The 17,949-nt window shown below is 35.9% G+C and overlaps 1 protein-coding gene across 1 annotated transcript; it reads left to right on the plus strand.

The window, feature by feature from the left end:
- Positions 1-302: 302 nt before the first annotated feature.
- On the plus strand, positions 303-17,555 carry LOC134262397 (DNA replication licensing factor mcm5-like). Its single transcript, XM_062744776.1, has 15 exons — positions 303-505; positions 2,321-2,447; positions 2,691-2,819; positions 2,930-3,102; positions 6,929-7,084; positions 7,195-7,276; positions 10,102-10,361; positions 10,464-10,644; positions 13,673-13,813; positions 15,430-15,606; positions 16,029-16,144; positions 16,228-16,356; positions 16,483-16,625; positions 16,868-16,995; positions 17,182-17,555. The coding sequence occupies exons 1-15, from the start codon at positions 351-353 to the stop codon at positions 17,281-17,283; spliced, it is 2,199 nt and encodes a 732-aa protein (XP_062600760.1). The 5' UTR covers positions 303-350; the 3' UTR covers positions 17,284-17,555.
- Positions 17,556-17,949: the final 394 nt, after the last annotated feature.

Raw genomic sequence — 17,949 nt, forward strand, 5'->3', positions numbered from 1 at the left:
ATAGCTGAATTGTGGCCAATCTGGATATTTCACAGCTGATGTATTTTTTAAAAATGCAATATTCGTTTGAAGAAAAGTTTTACTGTTTACTACGAATCTGGTGTCAAAAATGATCTAAAATGCTAATTTTTCATTTTTACGACGGCTGTCGCTGTCATATTATAGCTAACTAATCAGACTGAGCAGCTGATATATCTCATATACTATAAATACTGATATGCCCATTCACAAACCGACTTGAATTAAGTACGACTTATCTTTTTTTTTATTCGGAACTCATCTAAATTTTAGGAGATGAAAAGTCCGCCAAAGTTTCGCGCCAATTGTAAGCACGTGAACAAAACAAAAAGATGGCAGGATTTGACGAAGGTGGAGTTTTCTTCAGCGATAACTTTGGATCAGAGGAACAAACAGATGATAATCAAATCAACAGACAACAAGTGAAGAAACGTTTAAAGGATTTCATACGTCAATTTCACGAAGGAAACTTTTCGTATACATATAGGTGAATATCATCTCGTTAATATGTCGTTATTCCAATCGCCCAAATGGGTTATAATAGTCCGTTTGGGATATAATATCCCAAATGGGCTATAAATTTACAGTGTATTAAAAATTGAAAATTTTTATTTTAGCTATATATATCATAAATCCGCATTAGGACACTTAAAAAGGAATAACTTTTGGTTGACAAGTTTTTCTGTATGCCCATTGTTTAGGAGATTGATCCCTCGGAAGTTCCTTAACTTCTTGGGGATCAATCTTACAAACTGTAGGGTTGCAGAAAAACTTGCCTAACAAAAGTTATTCCTTTTTAAGTGTTTTAATGCGGATTTATCAGGTTGGGCAGACACCGCCAAATGGTCATTTAACCCCTGTTTGGTGGTCATTCGCCCATATCGGCGTCTTTATTAACCACCAAATGGGAGAGAAAAATCGTTCTGTTCACTTCTCTGGAATGATGTGAAATGGTGCATAATTTCAACTCACGAGGAATAAAGTATAGATATTTATCTGTACTCTGAACGAAAAAAATCAAAATTTCAAAGCAGACTTTTTTGCGCAGTGTCCTTTAAATATTTGACAAAATCGTCACCTATGTAAACAAGTGTGCGGTTTCTGTGTTTTAACTTAAAAAGAAAAATTCCCTCCATCTCGCGCGTAGTTGCACCTATCAATTGTGTTTATAACTTAATATTTCTGTCATCCGGGCAACCGATCAATTATATAAACCAATAAATAAAAAATGACGATCTTTTCCAAACTTGGGTCAAAAGACTGATTTAACTACGGAGGCCCATTAGTGTTAATTTTCAAAAAGTAAAATTAGAGGAAGGGTAAAAATTTGCTTTTGTTTCGTTTATTTCGTATGCAATGGCTTTATTCTTTATAAAAATAAGATATGCAGTGAATTCTTGATAAAACAATCATTCGAAAACAATAATCTTGGAATAAAAACAAGAATAATTGTAACTGTCACTTCGTAAATCTTTTATTCAAAAATATTTAATAAATATAGTAGATACATCATAGATATGCATACTAAACCACAAAGGGTCGCACAGAAATCGTAACTTCATCCTAAAAGAAAATAAAGAATAAATGTTACCTTCAAATTTAGAAAAAATGAATATTTATTTATGGCAAGAAGTGTCCACCATACGAGTAAGATACGAGGAGCCTGTGTTTAACCGGATTTTACAGAGATTTATATAGACGCAGATTGAAAGATCATTTGAAAAGTTACTTCTCTAGACTAACATCACTTGTCTGAATGTATTTTTTACGGAACTATACACAAGAATATATTTTTTGGTATTGTTTGATCAAATAGTGCGGCCGTCACGAACATCTGTGGGTTTCGTTTCTACAAAGTTCCACAGAAATTCCACATGGAAAATTGACTAAATGTTATTAAATGTGCGAGGAATATGTTGATTAAAGTTCCCCAATGCCTAAGTAAATGCGCTTTTGCTTTATTTCAATGAAAATTGGATTTGAATAAAAAAGACCACCATTTGGTAGGTAAAAAAAGACGCCGATATGGGCGATTGACCACCAAACGGGGTTAAATGACCATTTGGCGGTGTGTGCCCAACCTGTTTATGATATTAATTGCCAAAATAAAAATTTCCAACTTTTGCACTGTAAATATATAGCCCATTTGGGATATTATATCCCAAACGGACTATTATATCCCATATGGGCGATTGGTCCCAACCTGTTTATTGTTTATTTATTGGGGGTAAGTAAGATTCAGAGATTGTCTTTGTCTGTACCTTGTTTTCAAACTGTTGTTTAAACAACTCTTAAATTTCAGAGATCAGTTGAAACGGAACTACAACTTGGGACAGTATTGGCTTGAAGTGGAAATTGAAGATGTTTCCAGCTTTGATGAAGCGCTTGGAGAGAAGATTTCAAAGCTTCCAACCGAACACCTCCCTTTAGTAAGTGTTATTATTTGGAAGGTGATTTTTGTTAAAATGTTATAGAAACTTAAGAAAATGGAAAAAGGTTTTGTTTATATTTAGACTTACAGAATGATATAGTTTAAGAGATTGGGACCAATCTGAATCTAGAAAGAATTGCCATTGAACATTATAATGATGTTTTCCATCTAATGGGGCTTGTCCTAAGGCAGTTAGATTCTTCTTACTTGGGCCAATCTTTCATGCTCTCTTCCTTTAAAGTTTGAGGATGCGGCAAAAGAAGTTGCTGATGAGGTGACACGCCCTCGCCCTGAAGGAGAAGAGGACGTCCATGACATACAAGTCATGTTGTTGTCAAACGCCAATCCTTGTGGACTGCGAGATCTCAAGGTTAAGATACTTCATTAAATTCTTATTGTATCTATTTGCTACAACACCAATTTTGTGCATTAATATATGCTTGTTTATAGTACCATGAAAGTAAATATTGTATTTTTCAGTCGGAACAAATGGCTAGGTTGGTGAAAATTCCAGGCATTATTATAGCAGCATCAGCAATCAAGGCAAAAGCAACCAAACTGACCATCCAATGCAGAAGTTGTAAAAATACACTGAATAACATTCCTGTGAATCCTGGTCTGGAAGGGTATGCTCTGCCAAGGAAATGCAACACGTAAGTACAGCATACACAAAAAAGAGAAAGTGGACAAAAATAATTGGGCATGGCAACTCAGGACTCCTTTTTGATTTTTAGCTCTACTGGTCAGAGACCAGAAGAGCTTATGCGATAGTAATGCGTCCGGCGTCCGTCCGTCTGTCTGTCTGTCCGTCTGTAAACAATTTTTCAAAATGCTACTCCTCCTACAGTTTTGGTCTGATTTCAATATAACTTGGCACACAAGTAAACTACACTAAGATACATAGAATAGTCACAGGTACTTGTGGACAGGACCCCCCCCCCCCCCCCCCCCCAACTATACACCCCTAGTCAAAATATTTTTTTTTCTTTTTTTGTCTTGAATTATGTTTCTAGTACTTATTTACAACGTATTCCATATGAAAAATCCAAAAAATAACATAGATTTAACGATTTACTAAAAAAGTCATACCCTGGTATTATAAAATAGAGAAGGTAAGTCACTTCGGGTTGTTAATTCGGACCCCTCTTGATTATCGGGCCTAAAATATCATATACCTACTACATGTCACCAAAATGTGTCATGATATCTTGTTTCGGTAGAGATTTTTGTCGTTAATCGTGCCATTTAATTGCCCAGACATTCCCCAGTTATCCGAGTATTCAGCGTCAAACGTGAAAAATTTGGAAATGTCAAAGCAGAAATTACGGAAGTGATCCAAAAACGACACCTAGCGGGAAAATTTCTGGTTCCGAGTGTCATAGAATGAAGGGAAAAGCCAGAGGACTACGAAAAAGTTCGGGAAAATTTTGAAAAAAGTCGAAATCGATTCATTAGAATTTAAATTTTGCTGCAGATTTTCGAGATGAAATAGGGTCGTCTTCAATATTCTTTTTAGAGGATTTATCACTGATACCATATAGCGTATTAAAAATCGCATATAGACATAAAAACACATGTAACCCCCACCCCCATCCCCACCCCAATCTACAATAATTCCGATATCATGAAATTAATTATCTTATACAATGATTCTCACTTGCCAAAGAATTAAAGCATTTATGAAGATTTCTTAAAAATAAATGAAAATCGGATCTTTTCATTATCACATTCTCTCGTTAATTGTCCTAACTACAGCCTCGGAGTTTGTTTCTGGTCTTGACTGTGTATATCTAGCTGCTTTATTAAAGAAGCTTAACTTTTTTATTTATCTAACATGGCCGTAGGAATAATATTAGTATACATGTGTATTTTATAATATGCTGTGAGGTACTATATGCTCGTGCCCCTCAATAAAAACCAGTGACATTTTTTTTGCTTGTTGGGGAATTTTTAGTTGATAGCATAGTGTACTAACTAAAAATGTTTGGCTGTTCCCCATCCCCCAGTCTGAAATTGCTTCCTACGAGCCTGTCTGGGTATAAATTTAGAGACTTTTTAAAACTTCTTTCGCCAATTCGGTATGTCTTATCTAACAGCCATCGTTTAATATTGTCACTTGTAGTACATGTACTCAGGGATGTAGCAATAGGGGGGGGCAGGGGGGCTGCCCCCCCCCCACTTTTTTCCCAACATTACCTTTACATGTAATATTGAACATGTCGATTGGAAGGTAGGTTACCCCCCCCCCCCCCCCCCCCCCCCCCCCCCCCAACTTCTTACCACAGTATAGTGATATGAAGAAAATGTGGTATTGTATGCAAAAAAATTGAAGTAAAAGGGAGTTGGCCTTGAAAAAGGTTGGCCACTAACCCCCCCCCCCCCCCCCCCCCCCCCCCCGAAATAGGATTTTCGTGTTTGGGCATTTTCCCCCTTTTTTTGGCTTGTCAACTTTTACAGGCAAGTAAAAAAACATTTTTCTCTGCCCCCCCCCCCCCCCCCCCCCCCCCCCCCCGCCCACTTTCAAAAAACAATGCTACGTGCCCGCATGTACTAGATTTTGACTACTGAATATTGGATGGGATGTATTTGTACAACCATTCATAAAACTTGCATTTTCTTCTCTCAAAACACCTTTCTCTACATTTGTAGTTTAATCAAAATAATAATTCCATATATTAAATAATATAGCGAGTTCAGAACTCACAGCAAATGGAATAATGATTTTTGTGCTGTTTTGAATAAGCACATTTCTGGTTGTATTTATTTATTTAAACAAACACTTTAACAGAAATCCACCTTTACGCAGACACAGTCACTAGAAAATAAAAGTTGAGTTTGCCTAAACATATCCACGTAGAAAAGGGGGGTTACATGTCATTTAATGTCTCTATGCGATTTTTAAAACACTATATTGTATCAGTAACAAATCCTCTAAAAAGAATATTGAAGACGATCCTAATTCATCTCGAAAATCTGCAGCAAAATTTAAATTCTAATGAATCGATTTCGACTTTAATCAAAATTTTCCCGAACTTTTTCGTAGTCCTCTGGCTTTTCCCTTCATTCTATGACACTCGGAACCAGAAAGTTACCCGCTAGGTGTCGTTTTTGGATCACTTCCGTAATTTCTGCTTTGACATTTCCAAATTTTTCACGTTTGATGCTGAATACTCGGATAACTGGGGAATGTCTGGGCAATTGAATGGCACGATTAACGACAAAAGTCTCTACCGAAACAAGATATCATGACACATTTTGGTGACATGTAGTAGGTATATGATATTTTAGGCCCGATAATCAAGAGGGGTCCGAATTAACAACCCGAAGTGACTTACCTTCTCTATTTTATAATACCAGGGTATGACTTTTTTAGTAAATCGTTAAATCTATGTTATTTTTTGGATTTTTCATATGGAATACGTTGTAAATAAGTACTAGAAACATAATTCAAGACAAAAAAAGAAAAAAAAAATATTTTGACCAGGGGGTGTATAGTTGGAGGGGGGTCCTGTCCACAAGTACCTGTGAGAATAGTGCATCGATTTTTGATTTCGATGAACGATGTTGCCATGGTTACTAAAAATAGAATTTCTGTGAAATTCTTTCAAAATGCTACTCCTCCTACAGTTTTGGTCTGATTTCAATATAACATGGCACACAAGTAGACTACACTAAGATACATAGAATAGTGCATCCATTTTTGATTTCGATGAACGGTGTTTCCATGGTTACTAAAAATAGAATTTTCTGTGAAATTCCTTTAAAACGCTACTCCTTCTACAGTTTTTGTCTGATTTCAGTATAACTTGGAACACAAGTAGACTACACTAAGATACATAGAATAGTGCATCCATTTTTGATTTCGATGAACGGTGTTGCCATGGTTACTAAAAATAGAATTTCCTGTGAAATTCCTTAAAAACGCTATTCCTTCTACAGTTTTTGTCTGATTTTAATATAACTTGGCAGACAAGTAGACTACACTAAGATATATAGAATAGTGCATCGGATTTTGATTTCGATAAACGGTGTTGCCATGGTTACTAAAAATAGAATTTTCTGTAAAATTCCTTAAAAACGCTACTCCTTCTACAGTTTTTGTCTGATTTCAGTATAACTTGGCACACAAGTAGACTACACTAAGATACATAGAATGGTGCATCGGTTTTTGATTTAGATGAACGGTGTTGCCATGGTAACTAAAAATAGAATTTTCTGTGAAATTCCTTAAAAACGCTACTCCTTCTACAGTTTTGGTCTGATTTCAATATATATAAGTTGGCAACAAGTAGACTACACAAAGATACATAAAATAGTGCAATGGTTTTTGATAAGTACAAACCAGTAGAGCTACAGTCTCGACAGAGACTTCTGGTTTGTTTAAATGCGAACGCACATTTGCAATACTCTGTCTGCTGAGTTTTGCATGCTTTATTCTCTTTTTTAAAGAAACAGATGTATTACTTTTTTTTTTTCAAGTGAACAGGCAGGGAGACCCAAGTGTCCAGTTGACCCATTTTACATCGTGCCAGATAAATGTAAGTGTGTGGATTTCCAGGTCCTGAAACTCCAGGAAGCACCTGAGGCTGTGCCTAATGGAGAACTGCCAAGACACATGCAGCTCTATTGTGACAGGTAGGGATTATAGCAACGATGTCAAGAACTCTTAAGGTTTTCATGGTTACTCAGCTAGAAGAAAGATTGCTCATTTCTCCTTGTACTTACCAACAAAATGTGTTTTTCAGGTACATGTGTGATAAAGTTGTGCCTGGTAACAGAGTAACTGTAGTAGGAATTTACTCCATCAAAAAGACTGGCAAACCAACAGTAAGTGTTTCCTGTAAATCAGTTTTAATTACGATTTTTTCGCATAATTACATGAGACATTCTGCTCTCAAAAATTCACTTTGGCATCGACTGGACAAAGCAACAATCAGATTTCATGATAGCAATATTTGCCTCACTAAAAAAGGTTTGTGCAAGTTTTAGTTCTGTGTAAAATGAAATAAAATTCATTTATGATGATTACCGTAATTTTCAGATAATAGGTCGATACTTTTTTTCTCAGAACCGCTGGGGTCGCCCAATATACGAATTCGACCTTTCTAAGGCTCAAGTTTACGAAAAATGCCCCCAAAATCAATGAAATTTACGTCAATTTCAAAGCAAATCTGTGCCACTTTCATAACTTTTTTTATTATTTTACGCAGAAAAATTAATGCCCAGGTATACAATAAAGTATTTATTCTATAGCTTTCTTACAAAATTAATTCCATTAAATATCCGTTGATGACAAAGGAAAAAACTGCTTTATCAAGTAAATAATTCCTCAACGTGTTATCCATCATACGGTAGCCATCTTGTGAAGTTAGGAAGTCGCTACCGTTTACTAAAAGTAAAACCGCAACCATATCAAAATTTAAAATACGGAAAATTTTTCAAGATCACGATTACCGCTATACAAAGATTGGCTTCTAACAGAATTTTAATTGTCTGACAGATAAAAGGATTTACACTGTGTGTACACGCAAAGGTTTTTACACCTGTGTTGGTTTAATACCCGCAGGGCATGATTAGCAAATCCACGTGCCATTATAGGGTATTAGTGTTACACATCATTGAACAAACAAAGCCATGAAATTCATGACTGTCAAATTGTGAATGTATCTGTACTCTCAATTAAATTTATAAATTAAACTTATAGCGTGGTAATATTATTTCAATTCTTTACTGTTGCTTTATATATATATACATTCAATGGTCGTTTGCGGGTTTTAACAAATCCCTGAAGAACAAAAATGAAAATGGCGGACATCGAAGCAATTGTCGTCCACCAGTAAATAAAGTCTGAATTAAAATATATTAGGAATGTGTCCAAGTTGTTCTGAAATAATAATAATAATAATATATGAATTTATAAAGCGCTAAATATTAATAATTTAACTCTAAAGCGCTGTACAATAAAACGCAAGTAAACATAATTTAAAAGCTATGAAAACATATATAAAATATTAATCCATACTCATATATGTGCTCGGAATTATAACATTAAAATACTACAAATTACATACAAAATACAATTACACCATCAATAAAACTCAATAAAAGAACATCATATGTGATTTATGATTTGCTGCTAAAATTTGAGCACCTAAAATTTAAAAAGCTATTCTATAAAAATGCGTCTTTAATTGTCTTTTGAAAATATCCAGGGACTGGGCCTGCTGTATATCATTAGGAAGGTCGTTCCACAAAAATGCTGCTGCCCAACCAAGTCGACGTTCACCATATGTCTTCGTCCTGATCTTAGGAACAACTAACCGTGATGTTGACTCAGATCGCAGTGATCTGGTCGGCTTGTATTCCATTATAAGATCTTTGATATACGATGGAGCCAACCCGTGTAAGGATTGGTAGACATATGTCAAGATTTTATATTGTGGACGAAAAGAAACAGGTAGCCAATGAAGATCAGCTAGGATAGGTGTAATATGCTCCCGTTTCGATGATCTCGTAACTAAGCGAGCTGCCGTGTTCTGGACTTTTTGAATCCGGTCTAGTAAGGCCTTTGACACTCCATATAGAAGGCAGTTCCCATAGTCCAGCCTGGCAGTGATAACGGCATTCACCATGGTCTTGCAGGCTTCTTTTGTTAGAAAGCGCCGTATTCGTCCAATATTGCTTATTTGAAAATAGCATGACTTGACAACCGAGGATACCTGTTTTTCCATAGTAAGGTGTTGATCGAAAAATGCACCTAGATTTTTTACGCATGGCACGCTTTCAATGATATTATCACCAACTTTTAGTTGTAATGTTGGCAGATACTTCTGGTGTTGCTTTGTGGAGAAGATTATTAGCTCGGTCTTTTCTTGGTTTAGTTTGAGTAGGTTTGATGTCATCCATGAACCAATTTCACTAAGACACGCTTCAAGTCGAGAAAAGTAATTGTTCCAATTTTCCAGTGGTCTTATGATCATGTAGATTTGTGTATCATCTGCATAGCAGTGATATATCATTCCATGGCGGTGGCATATGATTCCAATGGGTTTGGAGAAGAGGCAATACAATTTCGGTCCGAGTACAGATCCTTGGGGGACCCCAAAAGGCAGCTGTCTAGACTCTGATCGGACGGATCCAATTGTGACACATTGAAATCAGAATTATTATTCTTTGATCTCGGGTATTTCCCGAATTATAGCTGTAAAATAAGAACATATTTACGTCTTATTTATGCCTGTGGTTTAAGAACAGTATGAAACTACAGAGGCATTGAACAGGCAAGTTGGAGAAAAATAAGTAGTAACACAATTCGAAGAAGTTTTAACTGCATTTTTTTTTTTTTAACTTTATTTAAATGCGGTACTCATTAAAATACCCGTTTGTTTTCTTGATACGTTCATGTCACGGAATTAACCCGGTAATTTTAGAGGTTTACCTGTTCTGATACGTTGTATCTGCGTAAGAATCTTTAGAAAACGAGAAACAAAGCCTCGTCCTATATAGTAAGTTCGTCCTATCTTAGGATTTTTCAAAAATTAAGGCTGAAAATGAGCCTTTTGACCTATATACCCCATTGACCTATTTTCCGAAAATTACGGTACATGCCTTTGAAAAGCATGTTGTTCTTACAAATACTCTATTTTCTGTAGAAAGGAGGTGGCCGAGACAAAGTGAATGTGGGTATAAGAAGCCCCTACTTCAGGGTCCTGGGTATCAAGGTTGACAATGATGGATCAGGAAGGGGAGGGGCAGCCCCCATCACACCAGGAGATGAAGAAGAGTTCAGGAGAATGGCTAATGACCCAAACATATATGAAACCATTGCCAAAAGTATTGCACCCTCTATTTATGGAAGTTTGGATATTAAAAAGGCCATCTCGTGTCTTTTGTTTGGAGGTTCAAGAAAGAGGTAGCTATTACATATGTCACTGAAGATTCTTTTTGTAAAGTGTCGTAAATTTTTCTATCCTTTAAAAAAACAAAAAACCCTTTCATCTATCTATTAAAATAGAATGCCAGATGGTTTGATGAGGAGAGGTGATGTAAACATATTGATGTTGGGGGATCCAGGTACTGCCAAATCCCAGCTCCTGAAGTTTGTGGAGAGGTGTTCTCCTATTGGTGTGTACACATCTGGAAAAGGAAGCAGTGCAGCTGGTTTGACAGCATCAGTAATGAGGGATCCACAAACGGTAAAATCCTTAAACTTGGAATATATACATTTGTGGTATCTCTCTATTATATGAACATATGGAGAACAAATATCTTCAATTCTGTATGAAGTTTGTCTGAGGTCAGAGGTCAATATGTGACCTAATCACACGGCGCAATAATATCTACTGGAGCATAAATATAAAATGACTTGCTCTACTAGCATTTCATGTATAAAAATGAACAAAGTATGCAAGTGAAATAATAATTATTTTCTTTACAACGTTAACAAGTATTTTATACAGTTATTTGGCTATCGATTTAACCTGTGTATACATGGAGAATATACCGATGGAAACTAGGGCCTAGCTTTTGTTTACAAGTTTTATGTCATTTTTTTCAGCTGTACAGTCTCTAACGTTTATCCTTATTTTTGGTATACTTTTAGTTAAATCTTCATGATAAACTATAATTTTTTCATCAAATTCTACTCACAATAAATGTGTAAATCTGTTGGAAAATATCAAAGCATTGTATCACGCCACGAACAGCTGACAAACACCTCGGCCCTGTCGTAGTTCAATGTAAGTTTTCGCTAGTGTCCCCGTGTTTTGTTTACATCATAAATATGCCTTTACGTAGTTACTGATATCGTAGGTTAAATGTTTTTGATCTTAAATACTGATTGCAAATTAACTGGCACTGTCAAGTGTTTCCATCCATCGGATCATCCATCCTTTTCTGGCGACCGAAATTCTTCCAGCTTTTTATCATCAATCTTCTGACGTGTTTCTTGTGTTTTTTCAGCATTAATTATCAATTTTCATGAATAGAAATATTCCCAGACAAAAATTTGTTCACTACTACTGATCACAGGTAGCCTTTCACAAAATATTCTCTTAGAAATAAAATCCTTAGCCTGCTGAATTCGAAGCATAACCGCCATTCAAGCCGATTTACACCTTGCGTCATTTTTAAAAATCTACGACGGACGGTTAGTGCAATAATTTATATTCGAAAGTATTCAATCGTCTGTCTCAAATGTATATATAAGTAATAAATAACAAGTTTATAAACTTCAATGGGAATGGAAGTGGGTCGGTACGTGATCAAATCTTCTGAGAAGGCCTTTGGCCTTCACAGGATTTGATCACGTGACCGACCCACTTCAATTCCCATTGAAGTTTATAAACTTATTTATTATACCCCACGCAACTAGTTGCGGGAGGTATAATGTTTTTGACCCGTCCGTCAGTCAGTCATTCAGTCCGTCAGTCAGCCCTCTTTTTTTGTCAGCGCAACTCCTCATAAACCGCTGGACAGAATTTCGTCAAACTTTGCAGGTATTTAGGACACAATGTGTAGATGTGCATATTACCAGGAAATTCCGATTCAGTTATTTTTTCCGGGAATTTCCGCACTTTTTAACTTAGGCATTTGGCCATACCTTGAATATAGAGATGAACAGTTTGTCAGCACAACTCCTCATAAACCGCTGCACAGAATTTTGTCAAACTTTGCAGATATTTAGGACACAATATGTAGATGTGCATATTACCAGGAAATTCCGATTCCTTTATTTTTCCCGGATTTTCCTCACTTTTTAACTTACGCATTTGACCATGCCTTGAATATAGAGATGAACAGTTTGTCAGTGCAACTCCTCATAAACCGCTGAACAGAATTTCGTCAAACTTTGCAGGTATTTAGGACACAATGTGTAGATGTGCATATTACCAGGAAATTCCGATTCCATTATTTTTTTTGGGAATTTCCGCACTTTTTAACTTAGGCATTTGGCCATACCTTGAATATAGAGATGAACAGTTTGTCAGCGCAACTCCTCATAAACCGCTGGACAGAATTTCGTCAAACTTTGCAGGTATTTAGGACACAATGTGTAGATGTGCATATTACCAGGAAATTCCGATTCCATTATTTTTTCCGGGAATTTCCGCACTTTTTAACTTAGGCATTTGGCCATACCTTGAATATAGACATGAACAGTTTGTCAGCGCAACTCCTCATAAACCGCTGGACAGAATTTCGTCAAACTTTGCAGGTATTTAGGACACAATGTGTAGATGTGCATATTACCAGGAAATTCCGATTCCATTATTTTTTTCGGGAATTTCCGCACTTTTTAACTTAGGCATTTGGCCATACCTTGAATATAGAGATGAACAGTTTGTCAGCGCAACTCCTCATAAACCGCTGGACAGAATTTCGTCAAACTTTGCAGGTATTTAGGACACAATGTGTAGATGTGCATATTACCAGGAAATTCCGATTCCATTATTTTTTCCGGGAATTTCCGCACTTTTAAACTTAGGCATTTGGCCATACCTTGAATATAGAGATGAACAGTTTGTCAGCGCAACTCCTCATAAACCGCTGCACAGAATTTCATCAAACTTTGTAGATATTTAGGACACAATATGTAGATGTGCATATTACCAGGAAATTCCGATTCCCTTATTTTTCCGGGAATTTCCACACTTTCCAACTTAGACTTTTTGGCCATATTTAGAATATAGAGATGAACAGTTTGTTAGCACCACTCCTCTTAAACTGTTGTACATAGTTTCCTTCATCCCAAAGAGTTTTGCCTATTATTCAAGAAAATTTCTCCTCCTCCCCCCCCCCCCCACCACTTCAAATTAATGTTTGGATTTGTATAATGCCAAGAAATTTTGATTCCATTATTTATCTAGAAACTTCATTCCACATTTAAATGTCCTCATATGTAAGACATTTTGATGTGAAGATTTTTTTGCAATTATTGCCCTTTTTGATCTATACTATGTATTTAAAGTGCACTGTGCCTTTCATTATGTGTTTCACCGTCAAGTTTTGGGGGAGCGTGGGGTATGTGAGCTAGCTCACTTTTTCTTTCATTTCTTAATTAATGCCTTATATGAAATCATAATGCATTGCACAATAAGCAGTGGTTTTCTATAAATTCATAGAACAAGCGATACTTAGATATTAAAAAATGCATCTCAACTTGTTTTCATGCCTGAGTCCCATTTTTTGCTGAGTTTGTGTAATACTTGTGATAATTTACAGAGGAACTTTGTAATGGAGGGTGGAGCAATGGTGTTAGCTGATGGTGGAGTGGTTTGTATTGATGAGTTTGACAAAATGAGAGAGGATGACAGAGTAGCCATTCACGAAGCCATGGAACAGCAGACCATATCAATTGCTAAAGTAAGAAAGCATTAATTAGTAACTAGTGCTAATTGTAACGGGGACCGTTACAGATGTTCCCCAAACGCTCCCCATCTCCCTTTTGGTGCCATATTCCCTGTAAGCTTCATTAAATAAGACAAACTTTATGCATTTGAGACTTTAACAACGTTTACCCAGAGGGGTACCAAGTTCATTCAAATTTTAGCATTGCACGCGTGCGCATGTGAATGCATGTGCGTAATGACCATTTCATCTTGTCTACACAATCTATATACTTTAATATACTAAATATTAAAGTATTTAATCTAAAAGTATTAAAACATACGCTCATTCAAGTGTATTTTTGATTTTACTCATTTCACGTGCACGCACATGCATACATGAACATGGTGGCATACCTTCTTGTAGAAATTCATTACATTCAAAACCAAGGGAGTTATAGCTGATTAAAATTTCAGCCAATCAGATTGCAGCGTACGTTCACGCACGTGTATGGATGTGCATGGTGACCATACCTACTTGTAGAAGTCAATTATATCTATCTATGTTCCAAATCTCATCCTGTTTGGTTGAAAACTAAGGGAGTTATAGCTATTTAAAGTTTCAGCCAATCAGATTGCAGCGCACGTACACGCACGTGTATGGATGTGCATGGTGACCATACCTTCTTGTAGAAGTCTATTATATCTATCTATGTTCCAAATCCCATCATGTTTGATTGAAAACCAAGGGAGTTATAGCTATTTAAAGTTTCAGCCAATCAGATTACAGCGCACGTGCATGCACGTGTTTTCATGAAAATTGTTATATATCATGTTGTAGGAAATCCTAATGCATGGCTATGTACAAAATTTCAAAGGATTTCATCGAAAAACAAGAAAGATATTGAGACTTTAGTTTCAGCCAATCAGAGCGAAGCGCACGTGCATGCGCGTGAGATCTTGCTATTTTGACCATGTCATATTGTCTATGCTACTACTATATCCTTATATTATGAGTCTCAAAGCATTTCATTAAAAAGGTAAAAATTAACGCCTATATCAATTAAATCGGTCATTTCACGTGTTGCTCGTGCGCGCTCTTGCAAGCATGTGCACACAAAATTGCATGTTGACAATGTCATCTTATCTGCATTTATAATATGTCTATATATTCTAAATATCAAAGCATTACATCGAAAAATGTAAAAGTTACGTCAATTTCAAGCATATTGGTCATTTCACGTGTTGCACGTGCGCGCTCTTGCAAGCACGTGCGCGCAAAATGACCTTCGTTCCGCAAATCTACATAACATGCCTACTTACCCTAAAAAGGTTTCCCCTTAATCGGATGTGTACTTTACAAGATCATTCGCGGACAAAATTTTCCCGAGAAGAAAAATAATAATAATAAGAAACAGAGTAAAAACAATATGTTCCCCAACTTCGTTTGGGGAACATAATAAGAGAGAAGAGAATTCAAGTCAGCTGAACTTTGCAGCATCAAACATCTTTAAGAATTTTTATACGCCTGTCTTAAGACGGGACATATTATTTGTAACCTCATAAAGATGAAGCTAAGCTTATAGAGAGAAAATACTTGTTAATGTTTTCTGATTTAAAGATGTTTCGAAATACATTTTTATATCTTTTCAGGCTGGAATCACTACAACTTTGAATTCTCGGTGTTCAGTTCTTGCTGCAGCAAACAGCGTGTATGGCCGCTGGGATGAGACCAAGGGAGAGGAGAATATAGATTTCATGCCGACCATTCTATCTAGATTTGACATGATATTCATTGTGAAGGATGAGCACAATGAATCCCGAGATATGGTAAGTGATTTATTAAAGGAAGTTCAGAGAGGTTATAGATGAATATCAGCCCTAAGGTTGGAAGGTCAGTGCTCTTGTGTGAACAGTAGCCCTTAGGTTGCAGATGAAACCCGTCTTTTACCTGTTGTTATGAATCTGTTGCTAAGACATCAAACATGATAGACTTAACAGATAGAGGTTTCTTGTCTCTTGCTGTATTAATAAAATATTTCAGAAAGGTAGCTTATGTGAGACTTCAGTGAGTTTATATTTTAGTATAGATGCCAATTGAGAACTTAGTTATAAATACTTGAAAATTTTTGGGTTTGCTTTTGTATGTTTGCCTTTTTTCTTACAAAAATAAATTAATTCTCTTTGATAAAAAAAATAATGGTTATATTTGTCTGGAATATCTTGTTTTATCATTCATGTATTTTTTACAGACGCTAGCAAAGCATGTTATGAATGTGCACTTAAATGCTCTTCAAATGACAGAAGAACAGGCGGAGGGAGAGATTGACCTTAACACTCTAAAGAAGTATATTCAGTACTGTAGAACGTAAGTTTTTCCAGAATTGGTTTTAAATTTCTGTACATTTACTTCGTATCTTTTGTTTCATATGATGATGTTGCATCTTGTAGGAAGTGTGGCCCTCGTCTGTCACCAGAGGCAGCCGAGAAGTTGAAGAACAGATACGTTTTGATGAGGAATGGTGCAGGAGAATATGAGAGGGAAACTGGCAAGAAGATCACTATCCCTATCACAGTCAGGTAGCTAATGAATTGGGAAAATTCTGATCCATGTAGAAGTATAATCAAAAGATGGGTAATTGATTGAACAGCTCTCATGCACAAACAGTTACGATACATGTACTAACAGACTATTTATGGTCACAGGCAATTGGAAGCCATTATTAGGATGTCTGAATCACTGGCCAAGATGAAGTTGAAGCCATTTGCCTCTGAGAGGGAGGTGGATGAAGCATTGAGACTGTTCCAGGTGTCAACACTAGATGCTGCCATGTCAGGAAATCTCTCTGGTTAGAAGAAATCCATGTTCAATTTATTAGTAGTAATACATGTATTTGATTTTTTTCTAGGGAATTATATTCCAAAACAAAAACATCCTATTATCATTTTTAGAAATTTTAGTGATTAGATAACCAGCAAAATCTTTTTGAGTAAATTCATTAATCTGTGTAATAGAATTTTATTTAACCAATAGGTGAAACCAGTCTCCTATATTTACATGAGATGTAGTAAAAGTATAATTTATTCATAGGTGTGGAAGGATTTACCACAGAGGAAGACCAAGAACTTTTGTCACGAATAGAAAAACAGATTAAGAGAAGATTCATCATAGGTTCTCAGGTGTCTGAACATGCAATCATACAGGACTTCACCAGACAGGTAAATGCTCTCAAATGTCTGAAAAAGTAATCATACAGTACTATCCAACACAGGTAAATGTTCTAGTGTGTGAACAACCTGCTTTTCAGGACTTCACAAGACAAACCACAATTCTTTTATCAAACAGCAAGTTCAAGTACATCTGGGCCATTATTCTTATATATTTGGATTTATTTTCCATTTCAGAAATATCCTGAAAGATCTATACAGAAAGTGTTGCATTTCATGTTGAGAAGAGGGGAGATTCAGCACAGAATGCAAAGGAAAATGTTGTATCGCGTGAAATGAGGGTTTCAATTTCAGATCTGCTGAATCTTCATAAATATTCTATTACCAGGAAAATGACTGTAAAACTGTAATGTACTATAACTGTTTGGTAACTGTACATTGATATTATAATGCATAGACTTGTGTTGGGTATAGGAGATTCCTGAACTGAACTTGTAGATAACTGTAATATGTATATTTATGCATGCTGTACAATTTTCAAAAAAATTGATTTGATTAAATTTGTGAATATTTTGCATGACAATATAAACTGTTGAAAGCAGTGGTGAATATTAAACAATTTTGTGTCTTATTTTTGTATGTTCTGTGACATAAAACCAAAGTTGCAATGAGCACAAACCAAATGTACTTAATACTGGCTTATTGAAATTATTCCATTTCATAAAATGAATACTAGATGTTTGAGAGTGTACCCTGAGTCTTTGATGAAATACTTGAGAAAAGCTTCAGTAATTTCAAAATTGTGAAGTTTTTCACACACAGTTGAAAATTTTCTGCTTTCCTTCCCGTAATATTATGAAAGTGGTGATGAGGCACCATATACAGTCCTCTTCCAAGTTATTTTGATGATCTGAATCTAGTTCACTAGAGCTGAAAGCTTATTTTAAATTAAAGCTTTTCTGAACAAAGGACAAGATATGCTAACCTCGGAATCTGGCCCCTACT

The sequence above is a fragment of the Saccostrea cucullata genome, unplaced genomic scaffold (assembly GCF_032062105.1).
Source record: "Saccostrea cucullata isolate Sc308-1 unplaced genomic scaffold, CSIRO_AGI_Scuc_v1 ctg11137, whole genome shotgun sequence".
NCBI lineage: Eukaryota > Metazoa > Mollusca > Bivalvia > Ostreida > Ostreidae > Saccostrea > Saccostrea cuccullata.